Source organism: Pseudopipra pipra, chromosome 9, assembly GCF_036250125.1.
Source record: "Pseudopipra pipra isolate bDixPip1 chromosome 9, bDixPip1.hap1, whole genome shotgun sequence".
Lineage (NCBI taxonomy): Eukaryota > Metazoa > Chordata > Aves > Passeriformes > Pipridae > Pseudopipra > Pseudopipra pipra.
This window is the reverse complement of record NC_087557.1, coordinates 18,079,343-18,093,723: the sequence shown is the minus strand read 5'-3', so window position 1 is coordinate 18,093,723 and position 14,381 is coordinate 18,079,343. Positions and strand designations below refer to the sequence as shown.

General features: G+C 40.1%; 1 protein-coding gene across 7 annotated transcripts in view; it reads left to right on the top strand.

Annotated features, from left to right (window-relative positions):
• Positions 1–14,381, top strand: part of LRRC7 (leucine rich repeat containing 7) — a 120,872-nt gene that overhangs the window by 70,289 nt on the left and 36,202 nt on the right. For all 7 annotated transcript variants that reach the window (XR_010432760.1, XM_064664875.1, XM_064664879.1 and 4 more), the window contains exons 7-12: positions 4,114–4,177; positions 7,011–7,085; positions 7,763–7,907; positions 8,820–8,892; positions 11,455–11,584; positions 11,956–12,071. Coding sequence is in view for 6 of the 7 variants with exons in the window: in XM_064664875.1 (XP_064520945.1) it covers positions 4,114–4,177; positions 7,011–7,085; positions 7,763–7,907; positions 8,820–8,892; positions 11,455–11,584; positions 11,956–12,071 (603 nt within the window). In the remaining variant the exon portion in view is untranslated. The remainder of the gene's footprint in view (positions 1–4,113; positions 4,178–7,010; positions 7,086–7,762; positions 7,908–8,819; positions 8,893–11,454; positions 11,585–11,955; positions 12,072–14,381) is intronic.

Here is a 14,381-nt window from a genome sequence, read left to right as displayed (position 1 = left end):
TTTTATGAACCAGTAATCTTTGCTTTTCCTATTGAAATACATGTGTAGATTATATTCACTAGTTATTTTCAGTATTTATGCTTTGTAGCCGTATTTTAGACCTTTTCCATGTTTGTCCCATTTCAGTCCCATTAAAGCTCACAAGTTCCATTTTGACGTTCCTTAATGGCCTTGGGCTGTGAAACAAATCTTGCCCATATCTGTGATATTTCCTAATTCAACATCATCCCCCTGCCTGCCTGGAACAGGTCTCTGATCAAAAGATCACACTGTGGCCCTGCAGTTTGGTTTTTCCCTTCCCAAGCTACATGTCAGATAGGAGTCATGGAATCCTTGTTGATGGTGTGGTAGAGCAATTCTCCTGGAGAGCCTGTCCGTGGAGATCTTCCCCGTCTTGTAATCTGAACTACTCCTGGAGAAGAAGAAATCAACCATCCTTCTACCTAGAACTACACACAGATATTTCTGCTCTGTCATTCCGAGGTGCTCTTTGCTCTCTCCGACCACTCCCATCCCACTTCCTCAATTAAGATGCAGATAGTTACTGAGTCAGGACATTTTTCATCTCAGATTCCTCCTTGCCTTTTCTAACACATCCCTATTTATCTCTCTGGCTTTTCCTTTAGAAATAAGCCTGGGTTTGATGTGTGTTCACGCTGCCTTCAGGCCATGTTTCAGCAGAAAGGAGAATCAAAAGGACTGTGAAATAAGGAACCTGTGTTGAGAGGAGAATTCTTTAACTCTTGTTTTTTGGCTTGGCTGTTTCTGTCAACTTTTAATCATCAGATATTGCTTAACACCATTTCAGCTTGGCTCATCCCTGTTAATTATTCAGCACCTTAAGTTAGATCTTCGTCCTGGTCTCTGGCAAAGAAAGTGGGAAAAAAGGGCTAAAACTGCATTTTCGGTCTCTCTTTATGTTTGTTCATTTCATGTGAAAGGAGCCCATAAAAGCATAAAGCATGTGCGGAATTCCTTAGAAATATGAATCATATATTGTGTATCCTGATGAAACATTGATTATTTTTGGTCAGCTTTTAGTATGGAAACCTTGGGCTGCTTTCTCTCAGTCTTCAGGATGGTGGGGACACAGATACCAAGTCCTGTAAAATGACCCAAGTCATTTTGTATTGATTTAATGACCTGGTGGAGTCCCCATCCCTGGAAGGGTTCAAAACATGGGATGTGGCCCTTGAGGACACGGTTAGTGATGAACATGGTGGTGGGGCAGCTTGAGGGTTGGACTTGATAATCTTAAAGGTCTTTTCCAGCCTTAAAAATTTCATGATTTTATTATTTTAGATATTTTCTCTCTTGGGTATTTCAGTTGTGTGAGTTCTTGTATCCTCAAAATCAGCTTTTAAATTCACTCTGTTATTTTGAAGGCTGGATAATAGATTCAGTGCTTCATGACAGATTAATTTATACCCTTGGTCCTTAGCTTTATATCATACTTGCTTTATATTCTATAAGTTATATAAATTATCTTGAGATTCACTGAAAACTGAGGGGTTTTTTTAAAGCTGTTGCATGATGTATAAACAGCTCTTTGTGCTTGGATCATGTGATGCTTTAGCCCTGGTTAAGATTTAACTCCTCTGCAACAGGTAAATTATTAAATATTAATTTTACAAAGTACTTCCAAACCAATTAATTGATGAATTTAAAGTTACATTGCAAAGTTTAAAATACTAAAACTAAGAGGCTCCTCTGTTCCAACAATTTGGGAATAAAGGTTTTTGTGGACAACAAAAATGTGAGAAAATATTATTTGAGATGAGCACAGCAGCTAATCCAGCACTGGCAATGGATTTGCCTCATTTACTTTTTATTTCTTCAGAAAATAATGTCACAAATTCTAATGGAAAAGGAATTCTGTGAGTTGCTGCCCAAAGAAATAATGTGTGTGACCCTTAGAACCTCCTCAGTCCCAGCTCTGTAGCAGAAGCTCCTGTTTGATGTTGCCTATTCCACTGTATAAATGACATTTTTTTTGTGGAAATCCAATCATGTCTCTGACTTGTGAAGTTTTACCTATTGGAAGTCCTTTGGTTGTTTATGATTACTTTTCTTCACACGTGGGAATAACTTGGATGTGATCAGAAGTTTGTGGTTGAAGGTTTCATGCAATCACCATCTCCTGTCTGTCAGGAGTAAACAGGATTTTGAGGAGAATCCCATGATTCCATTAAAATAAGTCCTTTGTTTTGCCAGAAAGTCTAACCCGAGGCATTTTCCTGGATATTTAATGTGTTTAAAATGTGTAAATAAGTATTTTCTAAATAAGGCAGCAAAACCAAACATGCAAGAAAGTTAAATTAGGCAATTTAGGTGATTACCAGGAATAATACCCCTGAATTGTATCATGGGAGTTATAATTTATGGTTTAGAACCGTTGTGAGCAATGTTAATTTTTCACTAAGTGTTCTTAGTTTCTATGCTGGTTTTTCATGCTTTTGTAGTTTTTTAGCACATTCCATTATTGCGTTTAAAAATAATTTAAATATTCACTTTATTCTGAACCTAATGAGACTTCCATCCTAAGAGCCAGAAATCAGATCTTCTCTGTGTAAGTCCTGAGTGGAGCTACTTATGAATGGAAAAATAGCTCCAAATGTGATACCAGTAAAGATTTATGGGAAATCTTTGGTCAATTTTATCAGCACATTAATTCCATTCCATTACATCATTTAAATCATGAATATTTAACTGAACATTACTCATAATTGCTCCTTTCCTTATCCACCTTTATAAAATGACCCCACATAAAAAATATAATGAAGCTTTCCCTAAGAAAAATAAAAGTAATTACATGGAAGAGCTAAAAATAGCAGCAGCTGATGGAAAATCTCGGCTAATATTCCACTGGGGACCTTGGCAGTGCTTCATCTTTTGATGGAACCCCAATGAATGGAAATTAATCTGCCTCCACACCAATGTTAGTTTATGCATTGATCAAATAAGTTGGGAAATACGTTGGAAAAGAGTGGGAGAAGAAAAAGAAAAATTAACCCATCAGTGAACTGAGTGTGGAACAGGGCAAGTGTTAGCATTAAGCAGCAAATTTATCAGGAATTAATGTGTGTCAGGGTGGCTGCTGGGGCAGGAAGATGAAATGGTGCTGAAATAAAACTGGGCCTGTTTCTGGATGTTTCCAAACCACCCAATGATCAGCAAAAATTCCATATTTGTTGTGTTTCGAAGACTCACTTCCCTCTCCTCCTGCAGACTGGCCTTTCTAGTTCGGTGGAGTTTATTTCCCTGTTGTAACATACTAAAAATGAAGTTGCCTTGCCATAAATATGCAGCAGAGCTCCTGTGCAGCCACAGCACAGCCTCATTTTACCATCATTTAGATGCTAAAACCGGGCTCTGGTTTCCAGTCCCAGCATTTTTGATCATCATTTTTACCTCTGGTGCAAATTGCAGAGATGAAATGGTTGATATTTTAGAGCACAGCAGTTAAGACTATGCTAATTTTTTGATTATGATTTGATTACCTTAGAAGGCCCCTGAACTACCTCTCGCAGTTAATGCTAAATTACTTAATTAATTATTTTTATCCTCTTTTTTTACCAAACCTAGTGTGATATTTAGACCACTTTGGTCCGCCAGGGCTTAAAAGAGAAATTCTGCTCTAGTGGTGAAACCCTGTCCCAGTTTTGTTCATGGAAACAAAGGCAGTGATTGATATATTTACTTTGAACTCTATTAAATTTGAACCTCAGAGCAGTGGAGGGCCCAGCTCAGGCCATGAAGAGCCAAACCACTCTCTAGTTATAAAAAAGTTGATCACAAATGTATAAATCTGAATCAAAAAGCCACTTTTGATATTGTATTTAATTTCAATTACTTATAAACTTAACAAGGGTCATTTTCCTTGAGAAACTATACAAAATTCTACCAAGATTCTGTTTATTTTTACACTGAAACAACTGTTGCTTTTTAGTTCAAGGATGGAATATATTGTTCAAATTTGCATCATCAGCATCAAACTGGTGTAATTCTTTTTACCAGAACAGTATCATTGCAGCTTTATCTTCATCCAAGCAAAATTTGACTGACATTTTGCAAGTTAAAATCTCATTTTAGATATTTCCTAATCTCTTACAGGTCAATGCACAAACTGACTCAGCTGGAGAGACTTGATCTGGGCAATAATGAATTCTCTGAACTGGTAAGAAACACAGCATTTTTTAACAGAAAACCTGCGAGGTTTGGATGCTCTGTTGGTGGGGCATTGAACTTTTAGTGGAAAGGCTTTGCTGGATTGTGGCCACAGGCGAGGGACGCATGTCCTTGTGGAATAGAAGGTTCCTGAGGTGAATGTTGATGTCAGAATATGCTTCATCTCCATCAGGCTTCTGCAGTTCAGGTCAAGGTCACAGAGGATTCTCCCTCTGAGCAGATTGTTACTCCTGGAATACTTCACTAGTCATGAATTGAGGATCTCAACAATTTTTTGCATCAATTATGTATTAATTTCTTAATAGCTATAGTTATATCATATAATTGATATCTTACATAAAACATTAGAAATAGCTGTTACTAATTATTAGAAATTGCTATTAGCAATTTTTAGAGAAGCTGTGTCTGCCCCATCCCTGGAAATGTCCAAGGCCAGATTGGACAGGGCTTGGAGCAACCTGGGATAGTGGAAGGTGTTCCTGCCCATGTCAGGGGGTGGAACAGGATGATCATTAAGGTCCTTCCCTGCCCAAACCACTCTGTAGTTCTGTGATCTCACCCTCGCAGGAATACTATAGGAAAAGTGGTACTAATTTAAATCAAACCTGTGAACAAAAGGATAAAAAGGCCCTGTTTTCATGGATTCTGAAAATCTGATTTGGATTTCAATAGAAACTTCCTTTTTTTGAGAGAAAAATGTTCCCTGGAACTGTGGTGGTGTGGGAGAGGTTAATTTCTTTGACATCCTGGGACTGTTTTGCCCTGGAAGAACCTGTGCAGCCAAACTGGAGCCGCAGGCACAGGGTTAACTTCAAAACTGAAGTAATTCTGCTCATTCATTTTGCTGGAAACAAGATGACACAAATCATGGGGTTCCTGGAATAGAAACTGTCACTTCCTAAAGAGCAGCTGTATCCAGGTGACTTCATGTAATCAAGGGAGGGAAGAGGCAACTCATGTCCTGGGGCTCTGGGAGCTGTAAATCCCAAGGAATGGGACATAGATTTGACATCTGAGGGGGTTTTAGACCCTTTTTTTGACATTTGAAGGGTCAAAAACTGGCACCAGGCAGATGATGAGCAGCAATGACAGCTGGAGAGGAAACAGGAAAAGGTAGGGAGAAAAGGAAAATGTAAGAGGATAAAATGTAATATATTTTTAATTGAAGATTAATGTCAGTCTTTAATTCAGACTTGATCCTGGGAAGCATTTCTGTACCAAGAGGGTGGTCAGAGCCTGAAACAGGATTCCTGGAGAGAGGGGGTTGATGCCCCAAGCCTGGCAGGGATTAAGGGGCATTTGGGGAATTCCATTATTAAAGTTTTGGTCAGACTGAATTGGTCAGGAGTGGATGGTCATTCCAGCTGATTTTATTAAGACCCTTCCAATTCATTCCTATTCCTATTCACACTCTTCTCTACTCTATTCCAATTGCGGCAATCTATGTGGAAAATGAAAATGTTCTTCAAAAAGACATCAACTGAAGCATTTCTAACAGAGACAAATAAGTTTTTAATATCAAAACGTCTCATCTGGGTCCTGGTGAACCATAAAGTGCCATAATCCAGGGTACACCATAAATTCCATAATAATGGTAAATTATAATCCATGCTCAAGGAACTTCACCTCAAACTGTGCTATGTCCAGCACAAGAATAGGCTGTTCCCTCTGAGAAAGGTGTCTGTTAATGAGAGGAGTTTAAAAGCAAATTAAAGTTGAGAGGGAAAATTATGATTATCCATAATGACCTGAGTCAGTGAACACTCTGGAGGAATAAAGAAACATTAATCAGCACAGGAACAAATAGTATAAAATAACCATTAATCAATTTAGCCTGGAAATGAGAAATGGATTTAATCATAGAAGGACAACAGAATTTCAATAGAATTAGCAGAGGCAAAATAAATAATCTTTAAATTGTTAACTAATAGTTTTTTAATGGAAACACATCGTGTGGCAATGTGGAAAACTGAGCGATTGAGCTCCGCTGCTGAGCAGGTTTATTGTTACCTGATGAGGCATCAGGCACTTCTCCTGCCTGGAAAAGTGAAAAATCACATTTCTCTTGGGAATGACAACATTGCAAAACACTCAGACCACATGGGATAATTGGAGATCTCTCTTAAGGTCTAGTGGTGCTGGGCAGAGGTATTTGTTCTGGCTGTGTTGGGATAATTCCAGGGCAGTTGTACCACAGGCCCTTAAAATGCTTAAACCTGGTTTAGTCAGGAACAAATGGAATATTTAGTACCAGTTTCTGGTCTTAAAAATATCTCTACACCTTGATAAAGGAAAGCAAGTTGGAAGTCCTGGTTTGCTGTGGAAAGTGTTTCATCAGAAAGGAAAATGCTGCTTAGGCTGAAAGCTGGGAGTATTTGGGACCTGATAATTCCTGGTTTTCCCAGCTCTGAGGAGTCATAAATGATCTGGGGAATTGCCTATTTCAGCTTCTCTCATTAAGATCTTGTAGTTTTGAAAAGAGTAAAACAGATTAAATTTAATATTGCGATTTTAAGCCGCACCATGATTGTGACTTCTGAGTGTGACAACTGCAGACATCAACTCTCCTAGCAAGTTCTCCTTTGGATTCAGTTCTTTTCCAAAGCATTCTTGTATTTTACGAGTTTTGCAAAAGAGCACCAGTGGTTAAATTAAATGAGTGAGCTGTTCCTGTCATTAAATATCTGAAAGGCTGATGTGGGTTATAAAAAACAAAGGAAAGTGAAGAGGGAATCTTTTTTTTTACACCAAAAATTGATTTATATTTAACTGGAAAACCACTGCTATATGTAACTGTCCATAATTATATATTTTTTTCTCAGCCTGAGGTTCTCGAACAAATTCAGAATCTAAAGGAACTGTGGATGGACAATAATTCTTTGCAAGTGCTTCCTGGGGTATGGACATTTATTCTTTGTAATTGAATTATCGTGTTATGTAGTGACCTATTTACCTGGCAGTAAATGAGCATTTTCTTGCATGGGGGCACAGTCCTTCTGCACAGTCATTAATTATAATCCAGAAATAAAAGTTGCATGATAATGTCTAAATATTCAACACAGAAGATCTTCATCTCTTTGGTGGGGCTGCAAATGAGATGGGAATTTTGAGTGAATATCCCTTCAATCCATGTCCAAATGGAGAAATAATACAACTATATCACCAGGAACTCAGTTTTTCAGCAGATTTCGTGAATCTGGAGCACATTAATTAGCAATAAAAGTTAAGTGATAATGTCTAGATGTTCGACATGGACAAGCTTCACTTCCTTGGTGGAGCTTCCATCAGATGAAAATTTTGAGTGAATATCCCTTGGATCTGTGTCCAGATGGAGAAATAATACAACTTTATGGTCAGGAACTCAAATATGCATCAGATTTAATGAATCTGGAGCACACTAATTGGTTTGGGGTGTTTGGTGCAGCTCCTGAAGGGGAGGCCGAGACCACCTTGGTCCTGCCTTGTAAAGGTGCTGAGATAATTGAACAGAACCTGTATCACTCTTGTTTGTCTCTCATTAACTTAGCAACTGGTGTGTGTCTGTCCAAGTAACTCTTTCTCACGTGCTATTAAGTCTATAGGGAAGTTAAAACAGCTCGTGTACCTGGATGTGTCCAAAAACAGGATAGAAACTGTGGATTTGGACATCTCGGGATGTGAAGGGCTTGAGGATCTCCTGTTGTCATCCAACATGCTGCAGCAGCTGCCCGATTCCATTGGTGAGAAAAGCTCAGGGATTCTTGTAAACTTTTCCACCTGAAAATTTAATTTATATGTATTTTTTTGGTAATTATAAGACTTTAGAATCGTGGCCCAAGAACTGACATTAAATCCTAAAGGAGGCACAAACATCTGTGTGTGGACAATCCCTAAAGACCATTTGGTAAAGTCAGGAACAAAAATCCCTGGCTAGAAAGTATTGATTTTTCTAGTTTGCTATTTTAAGGAAAATAAGTGAAGAAGGCTACAAGTGATCTAAATTTCAAAGTATGAGAGTGATGGGGGGAAATTGCTGCTCTGAGTTACAGCAGTAAAAAGGAAATAGTTCAAACTATTAATTATCTTTTTTTGACTATGTTTCATGCATAGAACTTCAGATTTTTTTAGGATATATAGAAATTCTGGAAGCCAAGTGCTTGTAGGCACATCTGGATCTCTCATTTCAGTGTTGATCCCTCATATTTTCTTTTCAACTTCCCTTTGAACTGTTAAACAGGACTGGCATTTGATTAATTAATAAAGAAAAAATCATTAATAAAGAAAATTATCTATTAAGACATTAATAGATAATTAGAAATCTACTCTTCCTGCATAGGTAAGATAGTATTATTTTTATTGCTTTATATTTTTATAAAGATATTATTGTTTTATTAATATTTATATTATTATCTATTTTTACATTATTTTTCAAGGCCACAGAAATACACTTAATATTTCTCTTGCAATTCAGCTTAACATTTAATCAGGACTTTATTTCGATTAAAAGAACATGTCCTATACACAGATATTCTCTAAAATCCAGACCTGAGTTATTCAGTGTTAAAAATCGTTAGGGTTTTAGCACATGGGAGATTATAGAAAATATTAATGTCAAATATTTTTCTACTACTTTTTCCCCACCTGCTCTCTAGGGCTGTTGAAGAGGCTGACAACTCTGAAAGTAGATGACAACCAGCTCACAATTCTGCCCAATGCCATTGGAAAGTGCGTATGAGATTAATGTGATTTTCAACGTTAAGTAAAATGTGTTTTCTCTTCTGCTTTTTTCCCTTCTGTTTTTGTTTTAAATATAAAATAAGACAAAGATATCCTGAATTATAAAATAATTCAAATTTTATAAATAAATTTGCAAATAATTTTAAAATGCCTCCTAACACCCAGTTTAAAACATTGAAATTTGGAGTACCACTATTACTTCTGTGGGTTTATACTGGTGTGAGGGATAAAAAGGCAAAATATATTATATTTTCCAAGAAAAAGGCTACTTTTCTGTGTGAATCACTCACAATTTAGATGATTAGAGCAGAAAAAGTAGAAGAAATAGGAGTATTTGGGGGAAATACGTCTGTTCCCATGGCAACAGCCTGAGGCTGGTGTGGGAAGGAGACGCTGCAACCCTTGTTCATGTGGAGATTTCTTAAAATATTCCAGTGGTCCCAATGGAACAGCCATGAAAATTTCATGGGGATGGGGCAGGATCGAAGTATTTCCTGCAGCCGGGGCAGGATCCTGTCGTTAATTGATTGTGAGAAGCACTAATGGCTCCCTTTAGCTCTCCTGGGGTCAGCTAGGACACAGATCCCTGGCTTATCCTGCTGAGGGCCTGGAGCTCTTTACTCACCAAAATCTGCCATTTATTGTCAAATTTGGGGTGATGCCACTGTGTTCCTAAGGATGGAATCAGGGGATTCTTCATATAGGTTCCCACTGCGCATTCCTTCTGGCAGAACATATCTTTAATATTGGTATTTTTATAGGGTGCCTCTTCCTCTACATATTTTGCTTCTGAAATTCTATATAAACTGATATTTGGGAAAAAAAATCAGAGTTCCTTGTCCATGGCTGCCTTCTCCAGGTGTGGCACCAGACTTTGCATCCTCCCCAGGGCACCAGTGTTGATGCAGCAGAGACAAAGCTGTGCCAGGGGAAATTCAGGTTGGACATCAGGAGGCCAACTGTGCTACACACTCTATGGCAACCAGTTCGTAGAATCCCAGACTGGTTTGGGTTGGAGGGACCTTAAAGCTCATCCTGTCCCACCGCCTGCCATGGGCAGGGACACCTTCCACTAGCCCAGGTTGCTCCAAGCCCTGTCCAACCTGGCTATTTCAATAATAACTTAGCTGTTGTACCATTTGGGAAAAATAAGCCAAATTTGTGAACTATTTCAGCTGCAACCACTGACAGCCCAGGTTGGCTCACCCTTCTGTAGTTTTTATAATGTCTCCAGATTTATGGAATATTCATGGAGAGCATTAAAAGGTGGTGATGGGAATCACTAAAGGACAAATCTTTACTACTCAAATCATTGTGTTGCAGTACATTCTGATGAGCAGTGAAAGCTCATAAGGCTCAAAGCTCTACTGGATGCTGCAAAAAGGTTGATCTAATGTTTAACTTTAACAGTTTTGGGGGTCAGTTTCTAAAACCTTCTAAAACTTTTCTTTTTTGCTGGATTGCTCAAATTGAAGGAACCCCCGTTTTTTAACCTAATATCTGTTCAGTATTGTTTGTCTTGGAACCTTAATTATATTTTTAAAGACACAACTGCTGCTCTAAGGTGGGAATGCAGAGCAGAGGCTGATCATCTGATATTATATGTTATTTGAGAGCGACTGGTTGTGCTTTTTCAATGAAGTGCTCCCTCTCTAACAAGGACAGTGTCTCCCACATCAAAACGAACTTGGCTTTCTCTGACTCATCCCTTTGAATAGTTTTCTACTGAGTCTCTTTCTCCTAAATACTGGTGGCAGTGCCTACCACAGAGGCTGTTACTGTCACACAGGGATTAACAATGTGGAGGAGGGAATGCTCCCTCCAGGGACCAATTTCTCCATGAGACGCAGAGCATTTCAACTCTGGTGCTGATGGGGACCCACCACCCTCGTTTTTGGAACTCTTGTTCAAAGGACAAGGCTGTGGTGGCATTCAGAGTGTGGCCCTGTGCAGTAGACCCATTGTAGTAAAACATTCCACACAAAATCAGTGATTCCTACTGATTAAGTTACTAAATTAGAGCCAAAGGCTGGAGATGTTCTCTGCAGGACCTGAGGGAATGCCCTGTGTGGGTGGGAAGGTGCCAGGAGGGAAGTCACGAAAGAGGGGTGCAGTGTGTTCTGTTAGAGGAGTGTTTTGTGTCCAGTCTGTGCCACATCTGTCTGTACCAGATGCTGCAAATGGCAAAGTAAACTTGTATTCCCAGCTTTTGCAAGGGCATGGAGTGGTAGAACAGGGCAGAATGGCTTTCCACTGCCAGAGGGCAGGGTTAGATGGGATTAATGGGGAGAAATTCTTCCCTGTGAGGGTGGTGAGGCCCTGGCACAGATTGCCCAGAGAAGCTGTGGCTGCCCCATCCCTGGAAGTGTCAGAGACCAGGTTGGATGGAGCTTGGAGCAACCCGGTCTGTGGAGGAAATCTGCTCTAAAATTTCCTCCCAGGGCTGTGTCTGTAGTTGTGTGAAGCTTTAGAACTCCCAGAGATTTTAGGTTGTTAACTGTGGTTCTCCACCCCTTGCACAGCTGCTAACGAGTGTATTTACAATTCCAGTTTGTCTTTGTTAGAAGAATTTGACTGCAGCTGTAATGAATTGGAGTCCCTGCCCTCCACCATCGGGTACCTCCACAACCTGAGGACCTTGGCTGTGGATGAGAATTTCCTCCCGGAGCTACCCAGAGAAGTGAGAGGCTTTGGAATTACAGATTGAAATGTTTTGTGGGAGCCCAAGATTTCATCCTTGCCCAGACAAATTATCTGTTAAAGCAATTGTCTGTGGGATAATGTGGGAGACCAAACCTTTCTTATGTGCTCAGTTGAAAAAATGAGCAGTAAATTAGTATATTCCTGTTAAATTTGGAATATCCCTGTGAAGAGCAGAGTGAGTAACCCCAGGAACCCTGAGGGTGTTACTTTCTGATTAAATTCTGTATTTTCTGCTCTTTGTCACTTCCAGCAAAAACCCAATTCAGCCACCTCCTGCCATGAAAAGTGAGTGATAATAAATGTTGCCAGAGGCAGGATTCCATCACCTTTGGCTTTTTCATTCCGCAGATTGGAAGCTGTAAAAATGTTACGGTGATGTCTCTGCGCTCCAACAAGCTGGAATTTCTTCCTGATGAAATTGGGCAGATGCAGAAGTTGAGAGTGTTAAACCTGAGCGATAACAGGTACAGTTCACATCATTTCCTTAACCAATTTAAGCATTTATTAAAAAAAAATTTAAACTCTTATTTTTAGATATTTTTAAAAAATATGTTTATATAAAATATATTTTATAAAAATGTATTTAGAATTATATTAAAAATAACTTGTTTATTATTTACTTTATTTAAAATATAAGGCAAGAATCTTGATTTTTTTTTTCTAATCTTTATGGTTTGATCTTAGTTCCACTGATACCAAAGAAGAAGTTGAGTGGGGCCAAGATCTGGGTCTTGGTGTGTTTTAATAGTTTAAAAATCATTTGCTTCTTTTATATCCTGCTGTTTCCATGCAAAAATGTGATATTTGACTTATATAGGTTTGTAATATTTAATGATGAAAAAGCTGATCTATAGGGAACCATGAAGTGCAAGCACAGGAGTTTGTTATCCTGCCTCCACTGAAATTCAAGGAATATTTTTCATTCCCTTCAGTAGAGTTTTTTTGTCAAAATCCCCAGATTCTTGTGTTCTTATGCACATGACTCTGCTTAGATGAGAAACAAAATGCTTAAACTGAGCCTTTCTTGATACCTGTGCTGCCAAAGACTGCCTGCCTTGAGCTTTAACCATGTGGGTGTGCCAAGAATATGGCAATTTTCAGCACAAGCACAGAAATCCAGGTTTGCTGGATAGTGCCACGTATGGGGAGTGAATTCCATTTTCTCTCCAGTAATTACCCTCCACACTCAGTAAAAATCAGGAGAAGGGCTTCCCACCCCTGTGTCAGATTTGCTGTCAGCAGTTTCATTGTTGAGATTACAGCTGAGCATAAAATATAAACCATGAAATGAAGTAATGTAGAACCCCTTTAATATATTTGTTTAAAATTATTTGTTTAATTCAGTTGATTCTTTTCTGCATTGCAATTGTGTGTCATAAAATCCATCATGGCTGGACCAGAATGGAAAGTTAAACTTGAGTCTAGTTTGTGTTGTGACTGTCCAAATCCCAGAATCAGGAAATGCCTTCAGGTGACACCAGGGGAGGTTTAGGTTGGATATTAGGGAAAATTCCTCATGGAGGAGCTTGTCTGGCCCTGGCAGTGGTGGAGTCCCCATCCCTGGAGAGATTTAAAAGCTGTATGGGTGTGGCACTTGGGGACATGAGTTAGCAGTGGCCTTGGCAATGCTGGGGAATGGTTGGACTTGATGGTCTCAGAGGGCTTTTCCAACTTAAACAATTCCATGAATCTATAACTCTATGATCAAATGGTGGGTCTCTTGATTTTGGGTTCCAGACTGCAATGCTTTCCCGGGGACAGGCGTGCCCCCATCAGCATATTGGTGGCAGCAGTGTGTGTTTGTGCCTTTATCTGTACAGAGTCTGAAACAACACTTCCAAACCACTCCAGCTGCCATTCCTGCCACAAAGGGAGGCTGGCTTCCCTTCCTGTCCCTGCATCCATGTGCCCTGTCCTGTCCTGCTGAGGTTTTGTCCAGATGTCTGTCATCCTGGATCCATAAGTGATGCAGGTGAACGCAGCCTGTGTCAAATACAGGGAATTTTCAGATGGACCTTTCTGTGTCTTGTTCCTGCCCAGCAGCTGTGGTGGCACCTGGGAGGGGACATAGGTGGGCACAGGAGTGGGGAGGCAGGAGGACAACCCTAATTCTGGGCACTTGGGAGTTCAGGGTACAGGTGCCTTCCCCGGCACATGAAACCGCTCTCAGCTGGGTCACTGCCCCTTTTCCAACCTGTGATTGTGCCGTGAGTCTGAGGTGAGGGACAGGAAACCAATGGGATTTACTTGGATTTTGTTTCCCATTTTTTTCCCCAGTGACTTTTCAGCCAGGTCAGCTGCTGTTTTCAGTCCCATCACTTCAGTGTGGTGAGGGACTGTGAGTGCTGAGGTGAGACAGGGAAGGGCAGCTCATGGCTGGGAGGGAGTGGGAGCAGACAGGGCTTCCCAGCTAGGCTGACCCAGCAGCTGGATCCCACCAAAACAGCTGTCCTGCCCCAGTTCCTTTTCCCCAGCTGCCCAGCTAGGACAGGATTGGGATTTCCACTGGGGAGGAAGGTAATTATGGGATCAGCATCCCAGTGATGGGATGTTCCTTGGGATGGGATGGGATGGAATGGGATGGGATGGGATGGGATGTTCCTTGAGGTCGGATGTGGCAGCTACTATCCTTCCCACTCCCCTTCAGGGGTGTGTGGTGGTGGTAAGCTCTTTTCTCCAGTCCTCCTGGAAAGCTGTGCAGTGAGCTGTGAGCATTGTGGAACCACTAGGAAAGTGGGGTCTGGACTGGGAGAGATGGGAACTGACTCCCCCCC